At 41.6% G+C, this 24,957-nt stretch overlaps 3 protein-coding genes across 6 annotated transcripts in view; 1 reads left to right on the top strand and 2 right to left on the bottom strand.

Annotated features, from left to right (window-relative positions):
* The window catches only part of ADNP (activity dependent neuroprotector homeobox), a 44,054-nt gene extending 42,473 nt beyond the window's left edge, over nt 1–1,581 (bottom strand). For 2 of the 3 annotated variants that reach the window (XM_033186734.1, XM_033186733.1), the window contains exon 1: nt 981–1,581. The gene's annotated coding sequence lies outside the window, so the exon portion shown is untranslated. The remainder of the gene's footprint in view (nt 1–980) is intronic. The other variant, XM_033186735.1, reaches the window with a different exon arrangement.
* LOC117068931 (spidroin-1-like) lies at nt 530–15,164 on the top strand. Of its 2 annotated transcripts, none has more exons than XM_033186739.1 (2): nt 530–1,598; nt 14,292–15,164. In XM_033186739.1, exon 1 carries the CDS (start codon nt 670–672, stop codon nt 1,360–1,362), a length of 693 nt encoding a protein of 230 aa, XP_033042630.1. In that variant the 5' UTR covers nt 530–669; the 3' UTR covers nt 1,363–1,598; nt 14,292–15,164. The 2 variants fall into 2 exon arrangements, with proteins under 2 accessions (XP_033042630.1, XP_033042631.1); XM_033186740.1 differs by having other exon boundaries at nt 14,374–15,164.
* On the bottom strand, nt 5,053–24,903 carry DPM1 (dolichyl-phosphate mannosyltransferase subunit 1, catalytic). The gene is made up of 9 exons (XM_033186738.1): nt 24,712–24,903; nt 21,661–21,760; nt 17,632–17,665; nt 15,856–15,932; nt 15,745–15,770; nt 12,418–12,513; nt 11,364–11,432; nt 6,334–6,448; nt 5,053–5,417 (listed from the first exon to the last, which is right to left on the bottom strand). The coding sequence occupies exons 1-9, from the start codon at nt 24,870–24,872 to the stop codon at nt 5,313–5,315; spliced, it is 783 nt and encodes a 260-aa protein (XP_033042629.1). The 5' UTR covers nt 24,873–24,903; the 3' UTR covers nt 5,053–5,312.
* Between the last annotated feature and the right edge of the window lie 54 nt (nt 24,904–24,957).

The raw sequence follows: 24,957 nt of genomic DNA on the forward strand, positions 1-24,957 counted from the left end.
GTCTGTGAAATGGGGTTATGGCAAGAAGTGTCCAGAGGAATTGGTAAATGCAAGAAGATTAAGAAGACTCGTGGGTGTGTGGGGGGTGTGTGTGGCTAAAAAGGATATCAGACCTACAGTCTTGGTCTTGGGCAGAAGAGGAAGAGAAGCAATCGCGCCTTTTCCAGCAGACAGGGATCAAGGTTGGGGGGGAGGGGAAGGCAGCCAGGCCACCCAGAGGAAAGAAGAGGTGAATACGAGGGTGTTCACAAAAACTACTCCCCATTCATTACATTAAAAGAAGATCTTTTTGCAGCTCTCTGGGTTTCCATTTTCTACCATCTTACTGCAAAGTTGGGGCTCAGAATGTTCGAAAGAGGTGCTGACCAGGCAGCTGAGACTGGGGAAAACGGATGGTGGTGAACTGTGGTCAGGATAGGAGGGAAGCTGGCAGGTTGGGGAGGAAGGATTGCACAGGGGAGGCAAAGACTTTCACTCCATGCCATGCATGCTCCCCGCCCCCCCAACTCCGTCCCCCCTCCCCCAGGTAAGGGTGGGCAGACCTGGCAGAAGGCTCGTTCCAGGCATGGGGGTGTGCGTGGGGGGGGCTTCTTTTGGGGGTGGGGGGCGGACAGGATTAGTTCCAGGGATGGGAGAAGCTCGGTTCTGGCTGGGGGCGGGGTGGGGGAGATGCCCTTAGCTGCAAAAGCTCCCGGCGGCCAGGCAGGCTGCTGGCCTCGGTGGGATCACGGAGCGGAGAAGGGGGTCGGGCTGCAGGAGGGGGCGCCTGGACCTCCAGAGCAGAGTCGGGGAGCGGTCCGTGCCGGGACGGGCGACCGGTCCGCGCCGGGGTGTGCGAAGGAGCGTGTGTGCGGCTGGAGGACGGCGATGCGAACAACAATGCGCCCGCGCCCGGGGCCGGGCTGGGCTGGTGGCCGCGCGGGCCGGGGTCGGGAGGCAGGGCAGGGCCGCGGGTCCGCGCGCGGCGGCGCCGGGCTTACCTTGACTCGGCCTCGAGGCGCGCGCAGGGCCGGCGTGCTCGGGGGCCGGACAGCGGCGGCGGCGGCGGGCGGATGGCGGCGGCACAGCGGTGGCGACAGCGGGGAGGGCGCGCCCGGGGCCTCGTCGCGCTCCGGCTCGGCGGACTCCGGCTCGCGCCGCGGCCGCGGGTGCTGCCGGGGGGCGCGGCGGGCGCAGCAGAGCGGCGGGCGGCGGCGGCGTCGTCGAGCGGTGCAGACAAAGGAGGGGCGGAGGGAGGAGACGGAGGGTGTGGGAGAGGCGGCTTCACCGGCGCGGGCGGCGGCGGCCGCGCTCCTCTCGCTCCTCAGCAGCGGGGACCGAGAGAGGGAGCTGTGTCTGAGAAGACGCCAAAATCCCCCTTAGCGCTGCCTGCGGGAGGGGGAGGGGGCACAAGATGGCGGCGGCCGGGGGGGCGGGAGTTCAGCTCATGGATCCCGGCGGGCGGCGGAGGGGAGACCGGGCCGGCGGAGGCGGCGGCGGCAACGGGCGGGGGAGGGGGCTGATCCCGCGTCTCCCCTCAGCAGACAATACAAGCGCCTCGGACCGAGTCCCCGAACCTGCCCTAGCCAAAATGGCGGCCGAGAAAGAGCGGAAGTGACGTAAGTGCCTCATTAGCATAAGAGGACTCATTGTCCAGCTAAGTAGGGGGGGCAGTGGAGACAGCACCCCTAACCCCTTTTTCCCCAGGGGGGGTTCCTCTCACTCCCACCTATGTTTGCACCTAACTTTTCCTGAGGGAGGGTGCTCTCAGCACCCCCACCCCCGCCTGAGGCAAATTATATAATCCCCACTGAAGGGGGGAGCTCTCGCGAGAACCAGGCGGATTTGCCATTGACCCACTAGGAGGCGCCGCGGATAATGGCCGCAGTGCGCTCCCGGGGCCCGTGTGCTTGGCGGGCGCCTTCCTCTGGCCGCAGCGCCGGCTGCGGAGGCAGAAGCAGCGGGCCGCAGCACGCCCAGCACTCAGTCAGGTGGCCGTGCTGGGGATCCCTGCGCGGGCCCAGCTGGGCCTGGACTACATCTGGTGGGAGGGGTGTGCGGGGCGGCCGGGGGCGGCTCCACGTGCTCAGATGCCCGCGCTTCCACGGCTGAGAAGCGGCGGGAAGGCGCCGGGACACCTGGCCGGTCGCCCCTGACGCCTCCTTCCTTAAATGAGGTGTGAGGGCCTCGTACTTCACACAGCGACTTGAGATGAGACACAACCCCATGGATGCCTTAGCCCTTCCTAGTGGGGTATTCGGTGCAGAGGGGCCGAGATTTTATTAAGGTCCGCCGTTACCCTGTGAATTGACATTCTTCCCAGTCACAGGATGGACTCTTCTCTTTGACCTGAATTAAAAAAAAAAAAAAAAAAAAAAGGAATCCTAGTGCCTTGAGGCCACCCAACTGGTGAAACTTCAGGATGAGAAGTGATGTTGCCACAGGCGCATTGGCTCTCTGCACACGATCCTTAAAACAACACACTTTGTAGTCCCAGGGACATAGCTTTTGGTCCTCCTGCAATCTGGGTAGCATAAAACAGCACATGGTTGCCTTGTAAATTTAGGTCAATCCCAACCAATACATTATCTCCTCAACACGTTTGAACCAACCTTAAAAGGTTGGTTGAAGTATCATTATGATTTAAAGTTATCATTGGTTGGTTAAATGTATTGACAAGTAATAGATGTCAATAGTGAAGAATTAACCAAGCCTGTTTCCTTAATATGTTGATTTTTATGTTAATACACCTGTCCTTTGCTGTTTCTTTACATTTCAAGTTAACATAGTTTCAGGCCATACTTAACATCCGAAAATAATCTGAGTTCGCTGCAAGTAGTATAAATTGTGGTTACACATAGCTGTTCAACGCCTAAGACTTCAGTTAGCCCTGTTTAACAAACTTTTATACAACACATTTCTGCAATTGTGATAAAATGTATCTTTAAAAACCAAGTCACTACTTCAAGGGAAAACAGCTGAAAAAAGTCGTGGAAAAAGGGGTTGGGGCAAAGCATTTGATTCAGAGAACTAAAGATAAAGAATCTAATTACACACTGCAGAAGACAGACAAAAACTAATGAAATAAAGTAAGTTTAAGTTTAGTTTTCCTTAGATATACGTAGATTCCATATAGTGATAATACAAATACAAAGGGAAAACATCTGGATTTCATCTTTGGCCTCATTTACAAAGCAAAATGGGATGCTGAATTCAGATGTAAATATTTAATTTTGCAGTGTTTAAGCACCAGATTTACTACAAAAATGCATCTAAATATTCCAGATTCTTTTCTAAATGGCTTCCAAATGCTTTGAGGCTTCACTGCTCAAATACTCTCTCTATGATACATTCCAAGAGTGACAGTGTTGTGATAGTGATTGTGGGAATAACTGAAAAGATTTAAAGGGCAAACATTATCTACTTAGTATCTGAGAAGGCAGTACTATCTCTATAGTAGGTTCTCTAAGGTTGTTACTTAATTTCTGCTCCACATACTTGACACTGAGAACTCAACTTTGAGTTTAGGTTAAGAAAAAATGAATTCTAACCTCTCCAAAAAACCTGAGAATATTACATTTCTATTATCTTAGCTTAAAACTAATTTCACATCAAGCACTGATGAATTTTCTTGTTAGGAATGAGAGAAGTCTCTTCCCCAAGGAAGGCAGGTCCCTCACTGGCCAGCTGGACAGCTCTGGACATAAGGGAAACAGAACAAGAGTGGTCCTTATTGGAATGTGTACTATGGGTTCAACTATAGAAGTGTGGGAAGGGGTGGTTTTAATGTTCGAAACGACACCACAGGTTTTATAGTCTGGGATTCATTTCTGGTAGAATCTGTCAGAAATGCAAATGAAAAATTAGACTTTCAATTTTTTCTTTTAAAAAAGACAGGGTCTCACTCTGTTGTCCAGGCATGATCATAGAGCTCACTGCAGCCTTGACCTCCCAGACTCAAGTGAGCCTCCCACCTCAGCCTCCCAAGTAGCTGGGACCACAGGTGAGTGCCACCACACCCAGCTTATTTTTTTCTACTTTTGTAGAGAGGGGCTCTCCCTATGTTCCCTAGGCTGGTCTCAAACGCCTGTGCTCAAGCCATCCTCTTGCCTTGGCCTCCCAAAGTGCTGGAATTACAGACATGGACCACTGTGCCTGGCCTCAATTTCTTCAGCAGCCAAATGAAGCCAGGAAAATCTAGTAATTAGGAATATTGTTCAATAAGTAATTTAGAGACACTCTTACTTTTATTTCTAGAAGAAAGTCAACTTAAACTTACTTGCTCAAAGCATGCTCTTACTCAAATTTTAAAAGATACTACATGACCATAACCTATGCTACAGTGAGAAATTAACTGATCTCTTCTGAAATACCTACTTTAGAGAAAGTGGGTAAACGTAATATTTGCCCTGGCTTTATTGGATAGCTTAGCCTAAATTTTAACTGGCAGAACACTTTTCTAAATGGAGAGAAGAGCTTAAGGCAGAGATTTTTCAAATTAGTAGGGATGTGAGCTTTGCTGAGGGTCTTTAAGTAATATGAAAACAAGTCTTTTGAGAAAAAAATTGTTATATAATTCAGTAAGATGTTTAATAATTACTGTAGCAGCTAAAGTTTCTGCCTCAGTGTCATTAATATTTTTCCTTACTGATAGAGGTTATTACTCTTTTAAAAGAGAAAAGAAACGGCTATGTAATCAACTGCTGCCAAATTGTTTCCCAATTCACAATATGCATTTTAAATAGACCTGCTTTGGTAGATGAAATGATTCATCAATTCAACAGCTGAAAAGAACCCAACTGTAAATGCCTGCTCTAAATGTATTTTCTAGTTTAAGAAATTTGAGATACATTTTTAAGGAAAGGGCAGAGGTATGTATTTCTTTTTCAATTCCTACAGACACAGCCATAAACATTTCATCAGTTAACATTATCTTACTTCTGATACCTATTAGGTGTAAAGATCTATGATTCCAGTTTTTATAAAGACTATTTCAAATTATTCCCCATGTAAAAAATTCTACATTCACATACTCTAATGAAGTCAGCAATACTTTATGCAAAAAAAAAAACCCAAAAAAAACCCCATATACATTTATTTATAGGTCTCAATACAGCAAAATGTAAACGAAAATTAAGAACATTGCTCATTAGGCCAGCAACTTTAAAATCATTTAATTTGAAATATAAAATAGGTGGTCTTCATAAAAAGATGCATGAAATTTACCTTACCTTATGTTTTATACTTTAAGAGTACATTTTATAAAAATCAGTAACCAGGCTTCTTTCATGTATAAACTGAAATGAACATAAGTATAAATGAGTATCTTTCTTTTATGTAGTAGCAAAAAGAGTCAATAATCCTTTCAAGAAAGATACTATTTCATTTCCTCCCAACTTGGATTCACCATAAACACGATCCACAAATGATATTGGAACCTAGTTAAAAAAAAATAAAATTAACGTTAGTCTTTAAAAAAAATTAGGCAGCTTAGCAGGTATACCACATTACCAACACAACAGAAATAGGATTAGTACTACAACAGAGGTCCTTAAAGTAAGTATAAAATTAGGGGATTCTTAAAGCAACTGTGTGTATCTCCAAGTCTTTAAAATTAAACATGCATTATCTAAAGATAGGTCATATGAACCAAATCTACAACTGTTTTAAAAAGCACTGATTCTAGGTATTATCTTGGTTTACTCAAGTTTCAGTTTGCATTTCAAGGAAAAATTATACTCCAAAAGTAAAATGGCCTTTTGCTCAGATTTTTCAGTTGTCAAATTTAGCTATAATGGTTTAGCATTAAGTAAAATAGCTTGTAACTTCCACAAGAAAAGTGACATTCCACGTTAGGTATTTTCTTGCTCTGAATAAGAGTTTTACTATTAAATGAGGAGAGTCTTCCCTACCCTAAGAGCTCACTCACTAGCCCTAAATAGTATAGATCACCACTCCCTTGCTCTGTAATTCCTGATCTTCACTGACTAACAGGAAATGGACATACAGAACTCATCATTCATTTTAAAGTATGGTGGCCATTGGCTGTGACAAAAGGAAGAGAAGCAAAGAGACTCAGTCCATAATGCTGAGTGGTTAGAAGAAAGGGCTAGGATTGAGAAAGTACCAGGAACTTTTAATTATTTAAAAGAGAATGCTGACTGTTAATGTTTTAAATCTTACTGTTCAAATGTACTAATGTGAATTTTTACCCTTTGTGCATGAACATTCTAAACAACTAGGAGACCTCCACAATTTAGCAGTTACGAAAGTTAAACTTTATATTACAAAAATTCTAAACCTTACTGCTCCTTTACCAGGAACATGACATACTATTTAGCATCAGTTGCATACCTCGCCAATAGTATAATTCAACTGTCTTGCCCGAACAATCATCTCCATCTGGAAGACGTAGCCCTTAGAAACACATTTTTCTATTAATTTCTCTAGAACTTCTTTTCGGTATAATCTGTAAGAAATCAAAATATATATCAACATCTGGATAAATACACGTGCCTACATGTATCCTGACCTTTCAAAGAGTTCACTGGTATGTATAAAGCCTAAAACTTTCACTGGCCATTGGTAAACAGAAAAGCTCGCACACTTGATGATTATGATACATTTCTCCTAAGCAAGAAAGATCATTAAATATTTGCTAAATAACTTAGAATAATTTTGAAAATGAATTCTTAATATCTTTTATAGAATTATTTTCCCATCATACTATCAGAAATTAGTGAAATACAGTAAAATGAATCATTTGATGCAGAACCATCCATTATTTAAGATTTTCCTAAACTTTAAGGTTGAAAGAAACTGTTCCAAATATTGAAACAACTGGGTGAACAGATGATGATGAAGCAACAATATGTATTAGATGACAAGAAAGAATCTCATAATTAAGTCATTTCCCAATAAATGTTTATGATGAGTTTCAATTTCTCATGATTTCCTTTATAAATTCCCTAGGATAAGCTGCTCTAGGATGAGCTTGGGAAGCTTGGTTAAAACAGAACGAGGCATCACAGGATAAAAACAATCCTGGTGGATTCACCTATCACCAATTGAGGTCACAGATAGACACTTAACAGTGGGTGAATGTGCAGCCTAACTTTAGATGGACTGCAGGCCAAACACCAGATTTACAAAGACAGCGGAGTTGGGCAGTCCAGGGGTAAACCCAAGAACCTTCTTCAGTAACTAAATAGCAGGGAGCTCCCTGTTTTCAGAGTCACAGACACTTTACTTTTTTTTTTTTTAAAGATCAGTTTTCAGTTGGTAGGGAGGCAGCGATTTCTACCTTTTTTTGTGGGGAGAGGGGAGAAAGCAGGAAGAGGCAGTTTGGTGTAATTTTGTTGTCTTCAAAGTTAAGGCCATCTGGACCTACTATGCCTCAGGGTTTCACCCTGAATCCACATTTTTTTCCCTCAGACTTCTAAGGCGACCTTATCTTTTGATTATGAAGTGGGTATAGGACAGTACAGCCCTTAGAAAAACATGACAGCTTAGTGTGTGCATTCCTTTATCCACATAGTTTCCTTAAGGATTCAAAGGAATAAATTTGGAATAAATATGGAGAGAGGAGAATCTGATGGTAGCAGTATTTATTCAATAACAAATATTTATTGACCAATGTACTGGGTATCAGGTACTATTTTATGTTTTGGGGTTAAGGAGTGAACTTAAAAACTCAATAAGATATATGTCAGATGCTGTTAGGGGAGTGAGCACTGGGATGGTGGGGTGCGAAGAACTATGATACCGATGGGACAATGTTTCCGCATTACCTTTATTTATATATTTGTATTTTTGGAGACAGGGTCTCACTCTGTTGCCCAGAGTACAGTGGCACAACCATGGCTAACTGCAGCCTCAACTTCCCAGGCTCAAAAGATCCTCCTACCTTAGCCTCCCACATAGCTGAGACCACAGGCACGTGCCACCATGCCAGGCTAAGAAAGAAAGGCCATTAAATATTTATCCTAGGCCGGGCGCGGTGGCTCAAGCCTGTAATCCCAGCACTTTGGGAGGCCGAGACGGGCGGATCACGAGGTCAGGAGATCGAGACCATCCTGGCTAACACGGTGAAACCTCGTCTCTACTAAAAATACAAAAACTAGCCGGGCGACGTGGCGGGCACCTGCAGTCCCAGCTACTTGGGAGGCTGAGGCAGGAGAATGGCCTAAATCCGGGAGGCGGAGCTTGCAGTGAGCTGAGATCCGGCCACTGCACTCCAGCCCGGGCGACAGAGCAAGACTCCGCCTCAAAAAAAAAAGAAAAAAAAAAATTTATCCTAAGCAAGAAAGGCCATTAAATATTTGCTAAATAACTTAGAATAATTTAGAATTTTTTTTTTTTTTTTTTAGGTTTTGTAGAGATGGAGACTCACTATGTTGCCAGAGCTGGGGTCTTGAACTCCTGGGCTCAAGATACACTCCCATCACAGGCCTCCCAAAAGTGCTGGGATTATAGGTGTGAGCCACCACATCCAGCCAGCATTACTTTAAAATTGGGATTAGGCTATGAAATATTTCCTGACTTTAAGAGTTGCTTTATTCCCCTTAAGAATCATTTTCTAAGATTTCTTTTCACTGCCACCTCCCTCCTCCCCAGCCACATGATATCTTTAACACTGCGGCTAGTAAAGTAAAATGTTACATGAAGCCATATAATCCCATAAATAGGATTAGGATCCAGGTGATCTATGCTATTAAATGGCTTTATATTAGACTGTAGCCTTTCCAGGATTCCTGTTATTTAGTAAAAAGCACCTGCTTCCTAAATCTAGGGATTTAATGACAAAAATGAACTTTGTCTACCAACAAGTGAACTTGAATGCGTGTATTTAAGAAACCACCACTCTAATGAGAAGACAATGAGATTTAACTATTCAAAAATTTTTTTGGGCCAGGTGCGGTGGCTTACACCTGTTATCCCAGCACTTGGGGAGGCAGAAGTGGGAGGATCACCTGAGGTCAGGATTTCAAGACCAGGCTGACCAACATGGAGAAACCCCGTCTCTACTAAAAATACAAAATTAGCTGGGCATGGTGGCACATGCCTGTAATCCCAGTTACTCGGGAGGCTGAGGCAGGAGAATCTCTTGAACCCAGGAGGCAGAGGTGGTGATGAGCCAAGATCGTGCCATTGCACTCTAGCCTGGGCAACAAGAGCGAAACCCTATCTCAGAAAGAAAAAAAAAAAACATTGTGCAATTAACAGGTTCATTTTTGTCTGTTTGGCTGCTCTGTCATTTATACAGAACACAGCTAATCACTGCTCTCAATACATGAAAATCCAGAACTCCCAGGCCATCCTTCAACCCCATCCCCTCCACTAATCCTTGTATGGTTCTGATGCAGCAAAGCACCCTCACCCCATTCCTCTCCGTGTGGGTTTTTCTTCACAACCTCTATCTCCACAACCAGTTACCCTGAGTTTTTATTCAAAACCATCAAAACTGTGGCCTGTGAAATCCACACTGGCCCTTCCCTCTGTACAGAGATTTTGTGAGTGCCACTATTCTTTGCATTGTTGCCACGTGGCAATCAGAGATATATATATATATATATTTTTTTTTTTGAGATGGAGTCCTGCTCTGTTGCCCAGGCTGGAGTGCAGTGGCACAATCTCAGCTCATTGCAACCTCCACCTCCCGAGTAGCTTGGACTACAGGTACACCACCATGCCCGGCTAATTTTTTGTATTTTTAGTAGAGACAGGGTTCCAGTTAGCCAGGATGACCTCGATCTCCCGACCTTGTGATCCACCTGCCTCGGCCTCCCAAAGTGCTGAGATTATAGGCATAAGCCACCACGCCCAGCCTTTTTTTTTTTTTTTGACAGTCTTCCTCTGTCACCAGGCTGGAGTGCAGTGGCGCAATCTCAGCTCACTGCAACCTCTGCCTCTGGGCCTCAAGCGATTCTCCTGCCTCAGCCTCCTGGGTAGCTGGGATTACAAGCACACGCCACCACACCCGGCTAATTTTTGTATTTTTAGTAGAGACAGGGTTTCCCCATGTTGCCCAGGCTGGTCTTAAATTCCTGACCTCAAGTGATCCACATGCCTTGGCCTCCCAAAGTGCTGGGATCATAGGCGCAAGCCACTGTCCATCCACCAGCCACTGGCCATCGCAGAGATCTTAATCATATCACAAATGACTCTTTAGCCTTAGCGTATAGCCTCCCCTCTCTTTCATCCCCAAGTTCAGCTCTCCAGTCTATTTGCTTTTTAGTTCCAGAAAGGCTTCATTTTTTTTTTTTGACTGTTAACAGCCAGGTCCTAATTTGTGTGTGTGCGTGTCAATTCTCACATTTAAGGACTTAAATTTTCCTGCATTAAGCAAAGGACCGAACAATCAACATTATTTAGTGGAAAGAAGTATCAACGAATATAAATTATTAAGTAATGTATGAGGGGCTTGGGGCCACTAAAGTAGATGCAGGGGTGCATTTTAGTTTCAGAGATTAAAAAAAAATCTGGCAAGTTTTGTCATTTGCCATGGTCAGTCACACAAAGCAGCTCACATCTACTACAGCAAATCTAGAACACCACCCCATACACCCAGAAACACATACACAAAACTCAGAGGGACCGAAGCTTTTTTTTTTGTTTTTTTTTGTTTTTTTTTGTTTTTTTTTTTTGAGACGGAGTCTCGCTCTGTCGCCCAGGCTGGAGTGCAGTGGCCGGATCTCAGCTCACTGCAAGCTCCGCCTCCCGGGTTTATGCCATTCTCTCGCCTCAGCCTCCCGAGTAGCTGGGACTACAGGCGCCCGCCACATCGCCCGGCTAATTTTTTGTATTTTTTTTAGTAGAGACGGGGTTTCACCGTGTTAGCCAGGATGGTCTCGATCTCCTGACCTCGTGATCCACCCGTCTCGGCCTCCCAAAGTGCTGGGATTACAGGCTTGAGCCACCGCGCCCGGCCGGGACCGAAGCTTTGACCAAATTAAACAACAACAACAATTTCCTTAAACATGGAGAACAAGGTAACTGAGAGAGCTCTATATAAATATTAAAAAGTTTAACCTTTTCTGTGGACAATGCTGTTAGTATTCACATGAAATGCAGAAAATTACTGAAGTATGTGCTGTTCTTTGGAACAGATTATCAGTAATAGCAATGTTCCAAAGAGCAGTTGAGCCTTAATACTAATGTTAAAAAGTACACAAACCTAACTGCCTTCAACTTTTTAAAGGAAAAGCACAATATGTCTCCTTGATATGTTTAGGCTTCATTAGCAACTTCTAGGAATTTTAGTCTGCCTTTTTAGTATCCCAGTATGCATACAAGGTGGAAATGTAAAGTGTTTCTTTAAAATATCCATTGTAAAGAAAGTTAGCCAAGAAGTTATATAAAAATAGTGGAAATTTTCACTGTACCTGAAACTTCCAGTTAAATCAGATGCTCCTGGTCTCAGCAATATCTGAGTTAAAAAATTGGCCCCACGGCTGCCAAATAAAACAATCAGATTTTCTTTACAAAATACAATTTATAAACAAGAGAAACACATTGAAGAACAGTGTTAAAATGCTATACTAATTTCATAAATGTAACATTAATTTCATAAAAATGTTATTTATCTAAAACAAAAGAGAAATTTTTAGTCAATGAAAGGAGACCTGGCTAGGCGCAGTGGCTCACACCTGTAATCCCAGGAGGCCAAGATGGGTGGATCACTTAAGCGCAGGAGTGACCAGCCTGGGCAACATGGCAAAACCCCATCACTACCAAAAAAAAAAAAAAGTATACATATATATATATAAATATACATATATAAACATAAATACATATATATAAATATATATAAAAATCTTAAAAAATATATAAAAATTAGCTGGGCATGGTGGTGTGTGCCTGTAGTCCCAGCTAATGGGAAGCTGAGGCAGGCGGATCACCTGAGCTTAGGAGTTCGAGGGCAACCTGGGCAACATGGTGAAACCCTATCTCTACAAAAACAAAAATTAGCCAGGCATGGTGGCGCGTGTCCACAGTCCCAGGTACTCAGGAGGCTGAGAAAGGAGAATCGCTTGAGCCCAGGAGGCAGAGGTTGCAGTGAGCTGAGACTTTAACCCAGGTCTGTCTGAAATCGATCTTAATTAAAGTAACACTATAATTATGGGGAGAAACCCTACATATTTAGTCTAAAAGTATGGAACAGGTCACATAAATTAAAACTGGAGGTCCAGTATAGTAACTTTTGCTGAATGAGGCTATTTCTACCAAAGGTCCAAAGGTTTATGCTGATTTTTCCTTAATAAAAAACATCCAGGCTCTAATCACAGGAAAAACCGTAAGAAACTATCTGGGAATATTTACCAGAAATTATAACCTGATCCCACAAATCCCAGGCAGCATGACAGCTAATCCAAATACTTGCTATGAATACACTTCCAGTAGTTATACTAATGAAGAAGTTGTAACCCATGTACCTACCTGATTATTTTTCTTTTCAAATCCCAGCCATATACACCTCCATTTCCTTTGTAGCGAGTTCCAGAGACAATATCAAAATTGCCCTCCTTTTGCTTCCTGTAGAATAAATTAGCTGTCAATTAGAAAAAGCCATTTCAACATCATTTTCATGAGGTACACAAAACTTTTAAGAGAAGCCAACACAGGCTGGGTGCAGTGGCTCACACCTGTAATCCCAGCACTTTGGGAGGCCGGGGCGGGTGGGTCACAAGGTCAGGAGTTCAAGGCCAGCCTGGCCAAGATGGTGAAACCCCATCTCTACTAAAAATATAAAAATTAGCCTGGCGCGGTGGCGGGCGCCTGAAATCCCAGCTACTCAGAAGGCTGAGGCAGAGAACTGCTTGAACCCAGGAGGCAGGTTGCAGTGAGCCGAGATCACACCACTGCACTCCAGCCTGGGCGACTCCATCTCAAAAAAAAAAAAAAGTCGGGCACAGTGGCACATGCCTTTAGTCTCAGCTATTTGGGAGGCTGCAATGGGAGGATCGCTTGAGCCCAGGGAGGTTGAGGCTGCAGTGATCTGTGATTGTGCCACTGTACTCCAGCCTGGGTGACAACGGAAGACCTTGTCTCTCAATTTTCCCAATACTCTTCCATTCTGTTCTTGCCTTCTCTGAAGCAAATAATACTAAAAAACAGCCTGATGTCCTGCTACACTTGTCTTTGCCTACAGAAAGATAAATACACACATATACCCCTAGGATTTTTGGCTGCATTTACAAAATTGGAATGCAAAAAAAGTACATTTTGTGACCTGGCCTTTGTCAGTTAATGACACAAATCATGGAGTCAGATGCGGTGGCTCATGCCTGTAATCCCAGCACTTTGGGAGGTGGGTGGATCACTTGAGGTCAGGAGTTCGAGACTAGCCTGGCCAACATAGTGAAACTCTGTCTCTACTAAAAATACAAAAATTAGCCAGGCTTAGTGGCACGTGCCTGTATTCCCAGCTCCTCAGAAGGCTGAGGCAAGAGAACTGCTTAAACCCAGGAGGTGGAGGTTGCACTGAGTGAGATTGTGCCACTGCACACCAGCCTGGATGACAGATCGAGCTTCCATCATAAAACAAAAACAATGCAAGTCATGGAATCATAGACATCCCTATAGGTCAAGAGAGCTCTTTCCCATTCTTTTTAATAGTTGCAAAACTACTTCATAAAATATTCAACTCACACACCTCTGTGGTTGTCTCCATGGTGCCCCCTCTCTCAACCACAATAAACAGTGCTACAATAAACCTTTTTTTTTTTTCTTTGAGATGGAGTCTCATTCTGTTGCCAGGTTAGAGTGCAATGGCGAGATCTTGGCTCACTGCAACCTCCACCTCCCGGGTTCAAGTGATTCTCCTGCCTCAGCCACCCAAGTAGCTGGGACTGCAGGCAAGTGCCACCATGCCCGGCTAATTTTTTTTTTTCTAGTAGAGACGGGGTTTCACCATATTGGCCAGGATGGTCTCTATCTCTTGACCTCATGATCCGCCTGCCTCGGCCTCCCAAAGTGTGGGATTACAGGCATGAGCCACCGTGCCTGGCCACAATAAACATTTTTATAAATGTATTACTGCTTAGACTCCCCAAAATGGAATATACTGGAATTGCCCAAATGAAGCCTGAGTATTTTTAATTCTAACACGTATTTTCCCAAATTCGAACACGTATTTTCCAAAAGGGTTATAGCAACTTATACTTCCTTCAGCAATATTTGTGTGTTCACTTTTTACCATCTTGTTGGTACTGGATATTACTGCTCTAAAAGTTTTTAACTTTGTTAAACTAATGGATAATAAAATGGTAACACGCAGTTATTTTGTGTTTATTTCCTTGACTACATCCCAGGAAGAACGTCTTCTTTTATTAGCCATTTGGATTTCTCCTATAGATGGTCTGTTTGTATCTTTTTGCCCATTTTCTACTCTAGAGGTGAAAGAGGCTTTTGCGTACTGGAGATACAAGCATAAAAGGTATAAGGTGACTTTATGCAGAGATTGAAGGATGAGCAGCAGATGGTCATCAAGGAGCATGGAAACAGCATTTCAGGCAAAGGAAAATAGAACTCTGTGAACTCAGAAGCATGCTTATGGCATGGAAAGGAAAGGAAGGAGCACAAGACAGAGGAAGGAGCACAAGACAGAGGTCCGAAAGGGAGGCAGAGGCCAACAAACACACAGGGGCTTGAGGGACAAGGGAATGAGCTTGAATTTTTCCCTAGATGTTAGTGGGAACTCCCTGAACTATTCTAAACTGGAGGGCCAATAATCTGATTGTTTTTGTGTATCTAGCTTAAACTCAGAACAGCTTCCAAAATCTTATTCACAGAGGTTTTGTGATCTTTGGGCTAAGAATATAATTATATTGCCTACAAATAAATTATGTATACTTTACTAATATTTAACTAAATTCTTGTGTTACTGTATTAACATTTCCATGTTTAATGATAGCTAGCATGCCTATCTTAATGAATTTACTGGAAATGATTCAGCATTTCACTATTTGGTGTGATATTTGTATTAGGACTGGGTTATTTTTTATTACCTTAAGAGGTTTCCTTCTATTCTTAAATTTTTAACTAGAAAATGGTAGTAAATAATATCTCCTTTAGCATCTATAGACTTAACCACACTACTTTGTTAACATAATGAATGAATTATGAGTGATTACCAATAATAAGCCATTCTGGCATTCCTGGAATAAACTCTTTTGTTCATGGTGTTTTACTCTAATAACTCAAGGTTTAATTCCATTTATCAAAGAAGCCATCTTCTACCTTTTTCTGTGGTCTGAAAGAATTCAGAAAACAAAGGAACTACCTATTGATTTGCTCCTCAGGACTCCTAAAGTACATCATTTAGTCTCAAATGTGTGTTATGTGTGTGTGTCTACTATATATACAGATAAATATTTTACAGACAAGGTCTCACTCTGTCTTAGGGTCACCAAGACTAGAATGCAGAGGCATGATCATAGCTCACTGCAGCCTTCAAGTCCTGGGCTCATGTGATCCTCCCACCTGAGCCTCCTGAGTAGCTGGACTACAGGCGCATGCCATTGTACCTGGCTAATTTTTGTTATTTTTTTTGTAGAGATAAGGACTTGTTTTGTTGCCCAGGGTGGTCTCAAACTCCTGACTTCAAGCAACCCTCTTGCCTTGACCTCCCAAGCTTTGTTTATATTTTTGATAGAAAAAAATAGTACGTATATTTTTGATTAATAAAAAATGAAAATAAGCCCCAAACCAGTAAGATAAACGGTTCCAGTCATATTTCTTTCAAATATTAGAAACAGTACCTACCTAATAAATTCAGGAATAAATTTTGGCTGAAATTTGGAAAGAATAAACAGTAAAGTCAGTAAAATAGGCTAAGGTTATCATAAATAGCTAATAAAGAAACATACCACTTACATGGTGTGAGAGATCAGCATCCATAATAATTATGTAGTTTCCTGTGGCATGCTTCATTCCGTGAATATACGCAGTTCCTAAAAATGAAAGTATATCCATTCAAGAAAGTCAACAGAAATCTTAACATACACATTAGAACATGGAGGAAATTGTTTAGCACCTGAAGAGCACACATTAGTCCTCTAAAAGTGATATTAATAAATTGGTATTTTTCACCTTAAGTACACAGGTTCATGTATATTACATATATAATCAAGAAGGTAGCTGGCCACACACCCCCATTCAGATGTCAATTTAATAGAAGAGATCATACCTCTATTTCAGTTGAGCAAATAGTTTATAAGTTCAAAAGTCTGAGATTATGTAGCAATCATCACATTCTCATGCTTTAAAAACCCATCTGGTGTTTCCTTAGCATCCCCCTAAGAGACTGATGAAGTCAGACCCTTCCTTAGAGCACCACATTTACAAATCAGCTTCCCACTTAATATCTCCTTGTGGGTATTTCAGAAATCTCAAAGATAACATTGCAAAATCATCTTCCAATTCTCTACCTCTCTCTTACAGGCCACATCTCCAGGAAATGGCACCAACTATCCAATTGCTCCATCCACAGGTCTAGAGATGACTCCTAATTTCCTACTTTTAACCATAACTTCTAAACTATAATTAAGTCCTATTGATTCACCATCCAAAACATTTCAATTCCCTTTCTCTTGTCGATCTTCACTTAGTTCCAGGTGCTACCTTCTGATGCTTAGATGACTACCTAACAAGGCTCCCTGCTTCTGCTCTTCCCAGCTCTAAGTCCATTTCCACAAAAGCCACACACTGTCTTTTACACTGTACGCCTGGTACGCTAGACCCTTGCTCTGGTATTTGGGGGCCAAAGGCCTTGCTGACAATTACTTAGCCAGCTCCATGCCTCAAAGTCCCACAGGGACTTGGCAGGCTAGGGTAACTGGTAAGGAGCAGGACTTGGGGATTCCTGCCTTCTCTAGTTCAGACACCTCACAAGTGTTTTATGAGCAAGGCTGAACTCTTCTAACTTATTTTGTTAAGAAGTGAATATCGGCTGGGTGTGGTGGCTCATGCCTGTAATCCCACCACTTTGGGAGGCTGAGATGGGTGGATCACTTGAGGTCAGGGAGTTCGAGACCAGCCTAACCAACATGGTGAAACCTCATCTCTACTAAAAATACAAAAAATTGGCCAGGTGCAGTGGCTCACACGTGTGATCCCAGCACTTTAGGAGGCTGAAACAGGTAGATCACCTGAGGTTGGGAGTTTAAGACCAGACTGACCAACATGGAGAAACCCCTACCTCTGAGTGGGAATTTCCCACAGTTCTAGCTCCTGCCAGGCAGCCCCCACCCCATCATTCTAGCTCCCTCTGGGCAGCCCAGGTTCTTAGGCTCTTAAAACATCTCATCCTGATGTTGCTCCATCCCTAGGGGTGGCAGTGACCTCCAGCTGTTACTAATCTTAGTAGCCTCACTACTCCATTTGGTTTCTCAGGAACTCCTTCACCAGTGTAACCAGAGACTCAGTATTAAATTCCCTACGCTGAAAGACTTACAGTGGTTTCCATTTTCCTGAGTGGGCCTTGACTTATACAGGCAACCCAAGTTATACCATTTAAATGTCATTAAGATCATTAAAAACCATCACAGTAAGTTACTGTATTTTGGCTCTATTCCAAACTGGGCAAACACACACTGGATCATGTCACCAGGCAAGTAGCAGGTATGAGGGGTTAGAGGTTCCGCGACTTACCTAGTCCCAACTTTTTCTCCCGTGGTTTTAGAAGCTGTAAAATAAGAAACAGCGTTTTACACAAAGAAACAGAAATGTTATGTTAAATTTTATTTTATTCAAAGATGCATACTCATTTTAATAGAAATATTGTTGCACTTATTAGAACTTAAAGCAGAGTATGGTTAATGTTTTTTTGCCAAAAGAAAAAAAAAAGCATTTGGTAACAAACCAAATAGTTTAACATAACTTCTGAGGCAAAGCATGATTCTTTAACCCCGACTCTAAATCAAAATTAAAAATTTTTTTTTTCTGTTGTCACTCACTATTTTAAATAACATGTCCTTACATCTATACTTGAATTTCCTTTTAAACCTATTGATTCCTTCCTAGAAAAATGTAGGACTTACCTCATTATTTCACACCTTCTTGGGAAATCTGATGTTTGTTCTCTCAATTCCCTTTGGGTTTTGAATACTAATGTGACTCTTCCTCTATTAACTTATCTTAACCTTATGCTTGGATGACCTCATCTCCTCTACTGGTCCAAGGACATGTCATATTCCTAATTAAATTCTTTCTCTTTTTATTTGTCAATAATTTAGTCCTTCTAAATATTTTTGCTTAATAATTGGAGCCTGACTTTATTTGTTTAGTTTTTCCTTTTGGCTGGACACTTAAAAAGTCGAATGCCAAAGTTCTCACTGTGCCCTGTGTTTCTGAGGTATGGGGTTCAGGTAGACTCATTAGTGAGCATGTCTTGTCTATCTTGTCCCCTTCTACACTTGCCGGTATATAAGCAGGTTGCCTCTGACTGCAAATCTCTCAACAAAGCATTTTCAATTAAAGCAGGATGAATTTTTTTTTTCACTACATGCAATCTGCTGGAGGTTTTTATTTGCATGGAATGTTTTTTCCATCCCTTCACTTTGAGTCTATGTGTGTCCTCACAACTCAAGTCTTTTGTGGGAAGCATATAGTTGGCTCTTTTTTAAAAAATCCATTCAGTCACTCCAAGTCTTTGGAGAATTTAATCCCTTTATATCCAAGGTAATTACTGACATGTAAGAACTTCCTACTGCCATTTTGTTAATTGCTTCTAGTTGTTTTGTAGATCTTTTGCTTCTTTCCCTTTCTCCTTTCCTTTATGATTATTTTCTGTACTATTATGCTTTGATTCCTTACTTTTTATCTTTTGTGAATCTACTTTAGGCTTTTCCTTTATGATTACCATGAGACTTACAAAACCCATCTTATAGTGATAATAGGCTATTTTAAGCTGATAACAATCTAACTCTAACTGCTAAAAAAAAATCCTCTACACTTACTCCACTGTCCTCACATTTAAAAATTTTTAAGTCATAATTTACATCTATAGCAAAGTACATGTTGCATAAAGATGGATAAAATACACCTCTGTCTTGTAAGAGCTTACAGGAAGGAATTAGATAGAAACCGACCTGGATTGCTCCGGTCTGAACTCAGATCACGTAGGACTTTAATCGTTGAACACACGAACCCTTGATAGCTGCTGCACCATTAGGATGTCCTGATTCAACACTGAGGTTGTAAACCCTACTGTCGATATGGACTCTAGGATTGCGCTGTTATCCCTAGGGTAACTTGTTCCGTTGGTCAAGTTATTGGGTCAATTGTGTGTTGCACTTTGGCTGGTGTAGTCTTGGCATAGGTTGTTCGGAGGCTGGTGACTATAGTTAATAGTATCATATTATATACTTGAAATTGACAGAGAGCAGATCTTAACCGTCCTCATCACTGTCAACTTGCCCCCAAGGGTAACTAAGTGAGGTGATGGACAGATTCATTCTCCAAATGTGGTATTCATTTCAGAATGTATACGTGTATCAAACCATCGCATTACATACTTCAAATATATGTAACTTTGTCAATTTTACCTCAACAACGCTGGAAGACAATATGACAAAATAGCAATGACTTTATCTGATCTCAGGTTGGAGGATGAAACAAACTACATAAACCAAACAGAAACATTCAACATAGGGCACTTGAAGTCCTTCACAATTTCGGATCTCTGCCTTGTAAGCACTGTGAATAGTTCAGAGTAAGTGCCCCAAATTTCTCTATGGTCCTACCTAGTTAGGTCATTAAAAATGACCTAACCTCTTGCTTCAGTTGTGTCACTTACAGAATTTTAAAAAATATCTTCTTTGGCTTATTTTCTGAAAGATTCATTTCAGCCAGTTTGAAAGGCTGACAAAGCATCTGTGGTGAATACTTTATCTGAGGTATTCTAACATGGTTTCCATAATCCCTCATCTTCCCAACTAAACATACGTATGTCACTGAAAGCAAGTGTCAGCCCTAGCATGGATTAACACTGTTTTTCTTTTTTTTAAGTCACTTTCTATTTAACTTATTTAAATGTCATAAAACAATGAATGAATAAGGAATTTTATCTGGTAGTAGAGGGAAATCACAACAGTGAATACAAATTCTTTTCTCATTTTGAATTTTATCGGGTTGATAGGAAAAATGCCTTTGAAGACAACCTTGTTTCAAAATTTGAAAGGTTTAGTAACCATTCCCTAAAATCAATCAATCACATCCTAAGACTGAGGTTTTATGCCAAAAGTATTCAAAATGTTGTCTGGTTGATGGTCCCAGATTAAATGGCAGCACATAACTCAGAATGTTGTGAATCAGTGGCCTTCACCCTGGGCTTCTAAAAGAAAACCTGGGGAGCTACCGGCCAAAAATTCGAACCTAGCATTACCGAAAGACTCTGCTAGAAGCCTGAAAATTTGTCAACTTTTTACCTCCTTCTGTATTCCTATCCATTAGAAGATTTTCAGAGAAGACTTGAGGCGTGACAGACCTGAGTTACTCATCTGTGAGACAGACTGAAAGAATTTGTAGTACAGATTTACCATGTAGTGAGTAACACAGTTCCTTCAGAACTCTTGCCACTAAGACCTCATACAACTGACACTGACCTCTAAGTAGAAAGTATTTCTATTACTGAGATTTATCAAGAATATTTAGACCGGATGACTGTTTTTTTTAGAATGACAATTAATTTACCATTTCTTGAATTGTAAGTAACAATAAAGGTTCTCAAAGGGACTTCTTTCTCTACACCAATGGTTCTGTACTGGAGGCAAAGGATAATTTTTCACCTAAGGAAATATCTGACAATATCCAAACATTTGCGGTTGCCAAGTGGGGAGGAGGGTTTCTAATGGCATCTAGCGAGGAGAGTCCAGATATAGTGCTGAACATCCTACAACGCACAGGACAACCCCCACAGTAAAGAATTAATCTGTCCACACGTCAATAGTGCCAAGACTGAAAAACTCTGGTCTGTAATTATTTATGAATATAAATTATAAAAGTGCTCACAAGCATACATAAACACTTATAAATCCAAACCAGCGACCAAAAATAAAATTCATGAAGCCATTATAAAATAAACTCTGTATCTGCCTAAGTAACTTCTATATTAGAATAACAAGTTTCAAAGTATAGTGGAAAATCTAAAGTTTAGGACTAAGAAAGTCAATCTACCTCCACAAGACTATTCTATAGACTAAAAATGGCAAGTACTTTGAGAAGTCATTAATGTTTCACAAGAAAACAATAACTTTTTCTACCTACAAGCTCTTAATTTCAGGCAGTATTCTCTAATGAAAATATGAGAATACTTACCGAAAGGGAGCAAGAAAGATTAAAACACACACTACCAATTACAACCCAATTCTATAATATTCCTTGTCAATTCAGTATCATGCTTTAATTTTTGCCCTTCAAGAATATTTATCTGCAGAATTAGTCATAAACAGAGTTTATCCAAAAGCACACTCTTTGCTGTAAAATAACCATTGACCCAACATACCAAAGATACGTAACATTTTACGGACAATGAAAATACATTTAAATCCCAAATGTGTTAAGTTGCTCTTTATCTTTTCAGTTTCTAAACAGATAGGTTGAATTTAAGCATTGTTCATGTCTCATCTTTCCCCTACATAATCACAATTCATATGACAGAAAAATGTTCGTATAACTTACAATTCTGTCTGACCCATAGATCTTCTGCAACTGTTCAGCAACATCTCTTGTTCCATCTGGGCTTCCATCATCTATGATGATAATTTCATAGTTGATTCCACTAAAAAAATTAAATTTGTATTAATAATTGATGTCAGTGTTCTCAAATTTAAAAGTAATTTAAAAATTACTAATTCCTTAAAAGTATAAGTGGAGATTTATTGCTATATTAATCATTGAGGAAAACTTCAATTATCAAATGAAATAAATGTCAAACATTTAGTACTTTACCTGCAAACCCAGTATGTTGCTGAAACATGCTAATGTCTTGAGATATTAAAGAATTCTTACCCAGAGAACATACATTTTAGTTCAAAAGAAAATCAGGTAATGACCCATGTATCACATGAAATTTTTTTTTGAGATGGAGTCTTGCTCTGTCGCCAGGCTGGAGTGCAGTGGCACAATCTCGGCTTACCTCCATCTCCTGGCCTCAAGCAATTCTCCTGCCTCAGCCTCCCAAGTAGCTGGGACTACAGGCATCTGCCACCATGCCAGGCTAATTTTTTGTATTTTTAGTAGAGACGGGGTTTCACCGTGTTAGCCAGGATGATCTCAATCTCCCGACCTCGTGATCTGCCCACCTCAGCCTACCAAAGTACTAGGATTACAGACATGAGCCTCCATGCCCAGCTATATGAAATAGAATTCTGAACCTTAATAGCAAATCTTAGTTACATAAAATATTTCAAAAGTACTTTACACGTTAACTCAAACCTGAGTAACTGAGTGATTATTCTTGTTAGTTTGATCCAAATAGAATAATCAAATATAAATCTGATTTAATTTCACCTTAAAAAAAACCTATTTTAGAATGGTGACACAATCTTAAACCACAATTTCAAATAGTTGTGCCTATTACTACTTCACATTATCAAATTAAAAAAACAAAAGCAGAGTAGCATTACAAAAGATTCCACTGCACTTCAGAATTAACATCTGTTACTTCCCATTAACCTCAGGTGGTACGTTTCTAGTCTAAAAACAAACCAACACAATACTTGGTGGATAAATACTACATGGCTGTACATGTGGTCACCCCCTACTCCCTCCCTTTTTAAAGACATGTTAAAAATTAATTTTATAAGGAAAAGTTAAGGGGAAAGAAGAGGAGACACAGCCCAATACCTACGACATAACATTCCATTTTCTCTTGGTCCTGCTTTAAGAAACATATGCAAGAAAATCAACCAGAAAACATATTCCACTGTTAAAAGGCTTTAACAAGTCAGCCCCAGCAAACTTTTAAGACAAGAAAGCAAAATCCTGTGTTATCTATTCTCCAAGAGTAGACACAATGACTTTGGCTTCCCACTGTGCCTTAAATTTGGGCGCTGGTGCCTTTACATGCCAAAATATGTAAGGTGATTTTAATAGACGTGTTGAAAGAGAAATTCCATAAACAAAATGGGATCGTTAAAAGCAAATTACTGTCTCCTACCACTTCAAAGCAGCTACACCACCTGAGGGTGAGGCAGCTTAAAGATACCAAACTGGGCTAACTTCAGGTAATTTGATTGCGTCTGACAAGAAAAGTTTTGTTTCCTTTATCAAACTTCATTTTGATCTTAAAAGATTCATTCACAAACCATTAAAAGTAAAGATAAACTGTACTACATAAAAAAATTAAGGCAACAAAAAAATTTGCAAAATTAGAATACAAGCCCTGAACGAGATCGGTTGTATGACAGTTAATTTAATTTACAGCTTATAAAAATCAAAATTAAAATAGTAAACAGGAAAAACAAAAACTTTAAAACTTTGAGGGGCAAGGCATGTGCAGGCAGTTATGCAAGGAAATACAATCAAAATAGCAATGCTTTTCACAAATGGGCGCTTCCAGCAATGTCAAGTTTCATAATGCTCAGGCTGGCTGGCTGATGGGAAAACAGGCCCTCTGAAGAATGGAGAACCCTAACTTGTACAATCTTTTTTTTTCTTTAGAGCAATTGTGAAGAATGGAGAGTCCTAACTTGTACAACCCTTTTTTTCTTCAGAGCAATTTGGCAATAACTGTCCATTTTAAGCACATTTCTGTCTACCTAGCAATCCTACCTCCAATAATTTATCCCCAGTACACAAGTAAAAGTATGAGTGTGTCTGCTGCCAACACTGATGCTATAAAGGAGCACCGCTATGTGTCAAGCACTTTTCTAAATTTAGCTGGAAAATATAGTGTGAACAAAGTCCTTGTTCTCATTTGCAAAGCAAAAGTCAAAAAACAAAAACAACCAAAAGCCGCTGGAAATAATCCAGCTCACTGCCATGACCTGATTCAATAACACAGCCATACGGAATGTTACCTAACTTCCAAAGTAATTTGCTATGTTTGGATATATTAATATGAAAAAAAGTATTCAAAGATTTCACAGCATGATCCCATTTGTGCAATCGTAAAACAAGTTACTCCGTACTGACTCGAGGATTTTTTGCAGTTTTTAAAAACACTGCATTAACACACTTCCAAATTCGAACTCCACCCACCCCCCATCCCGGTTCTAACAATCACATCAAACATTCACCAGTGATCAGCGAAGATGCCCTTCTGCTCTCTCCTTTCCAGAAAGGTTATCGTGTCCAGCAATAGCTCCCTAACCCACACACACCAAACCTCATGCTTATATAAGCACTCGGCAGCGGAGTGGAGAGTGAACGCTCTCGCTTGGACTCCTGGCTCTTGCCACAGATGCTGACCGCCTAGAGGGAGGAGTGGGGTCACGCTTTCAGCCTCCCTTCCAAGTAAAAGAGTGGCCAACCTTTCTACGAAAGGCGGGGGACGCGAGTACTTCATAATAAATGAGTGTCTCACAAAACCCATGGGCAGGAATGAGAACCCAGGACACGAAGAAAACCCAACAAGCATCCGTCTCTGCTTCCCTCACAGGGTAGCCCTCTCCCTGGGCCTTCGGCAAAGAAGGTTGGACAGGGCCGCCTCGCGCAGCCAGCTGCAGACACCCGGGCCGGGGAAGCCAGCTCATCTCATTCCTCGGGGAGGGAAATCTGGTGCGCTACCTCTCGGAGAAGCTTTTCACCAGCAACCACACGATGAGTGGCAGGTTCTCGCGCTCGTTGTAGGTGGGTAAAAGCACCGAATATCTGTCCCGTCGCGGACTGCGCACTTCCAGCTCCCGCCGAGACCTGGGAGGACTACGTCTGACTTCCAAGGAGGCCATGGCGGAACTGAGCCAGACGCCGGAAGCGGAATTACGTAAATGCGGCGCGGAAAAAGGATGGGTCGGACCGTACCAAATTTGGAAG

The sequence above is a fragment of the Trachypithecus francoisi genome, unplaced genomic scaffold (genome assembly GCF_009764315.1).
Source record: "Trachypithecus francoisi isolate TF-2019V2 unplaced genomic scaffold, Tfra_2.0 Lachesis_group21, whole genome shotgun sequence".
Lineage (NCBI taxonomy): Eukaryota > Metazoa > Chordata > Mammalia > Primates > Cercopithecidae > Trachypithecus > Trachypithecus francoisi.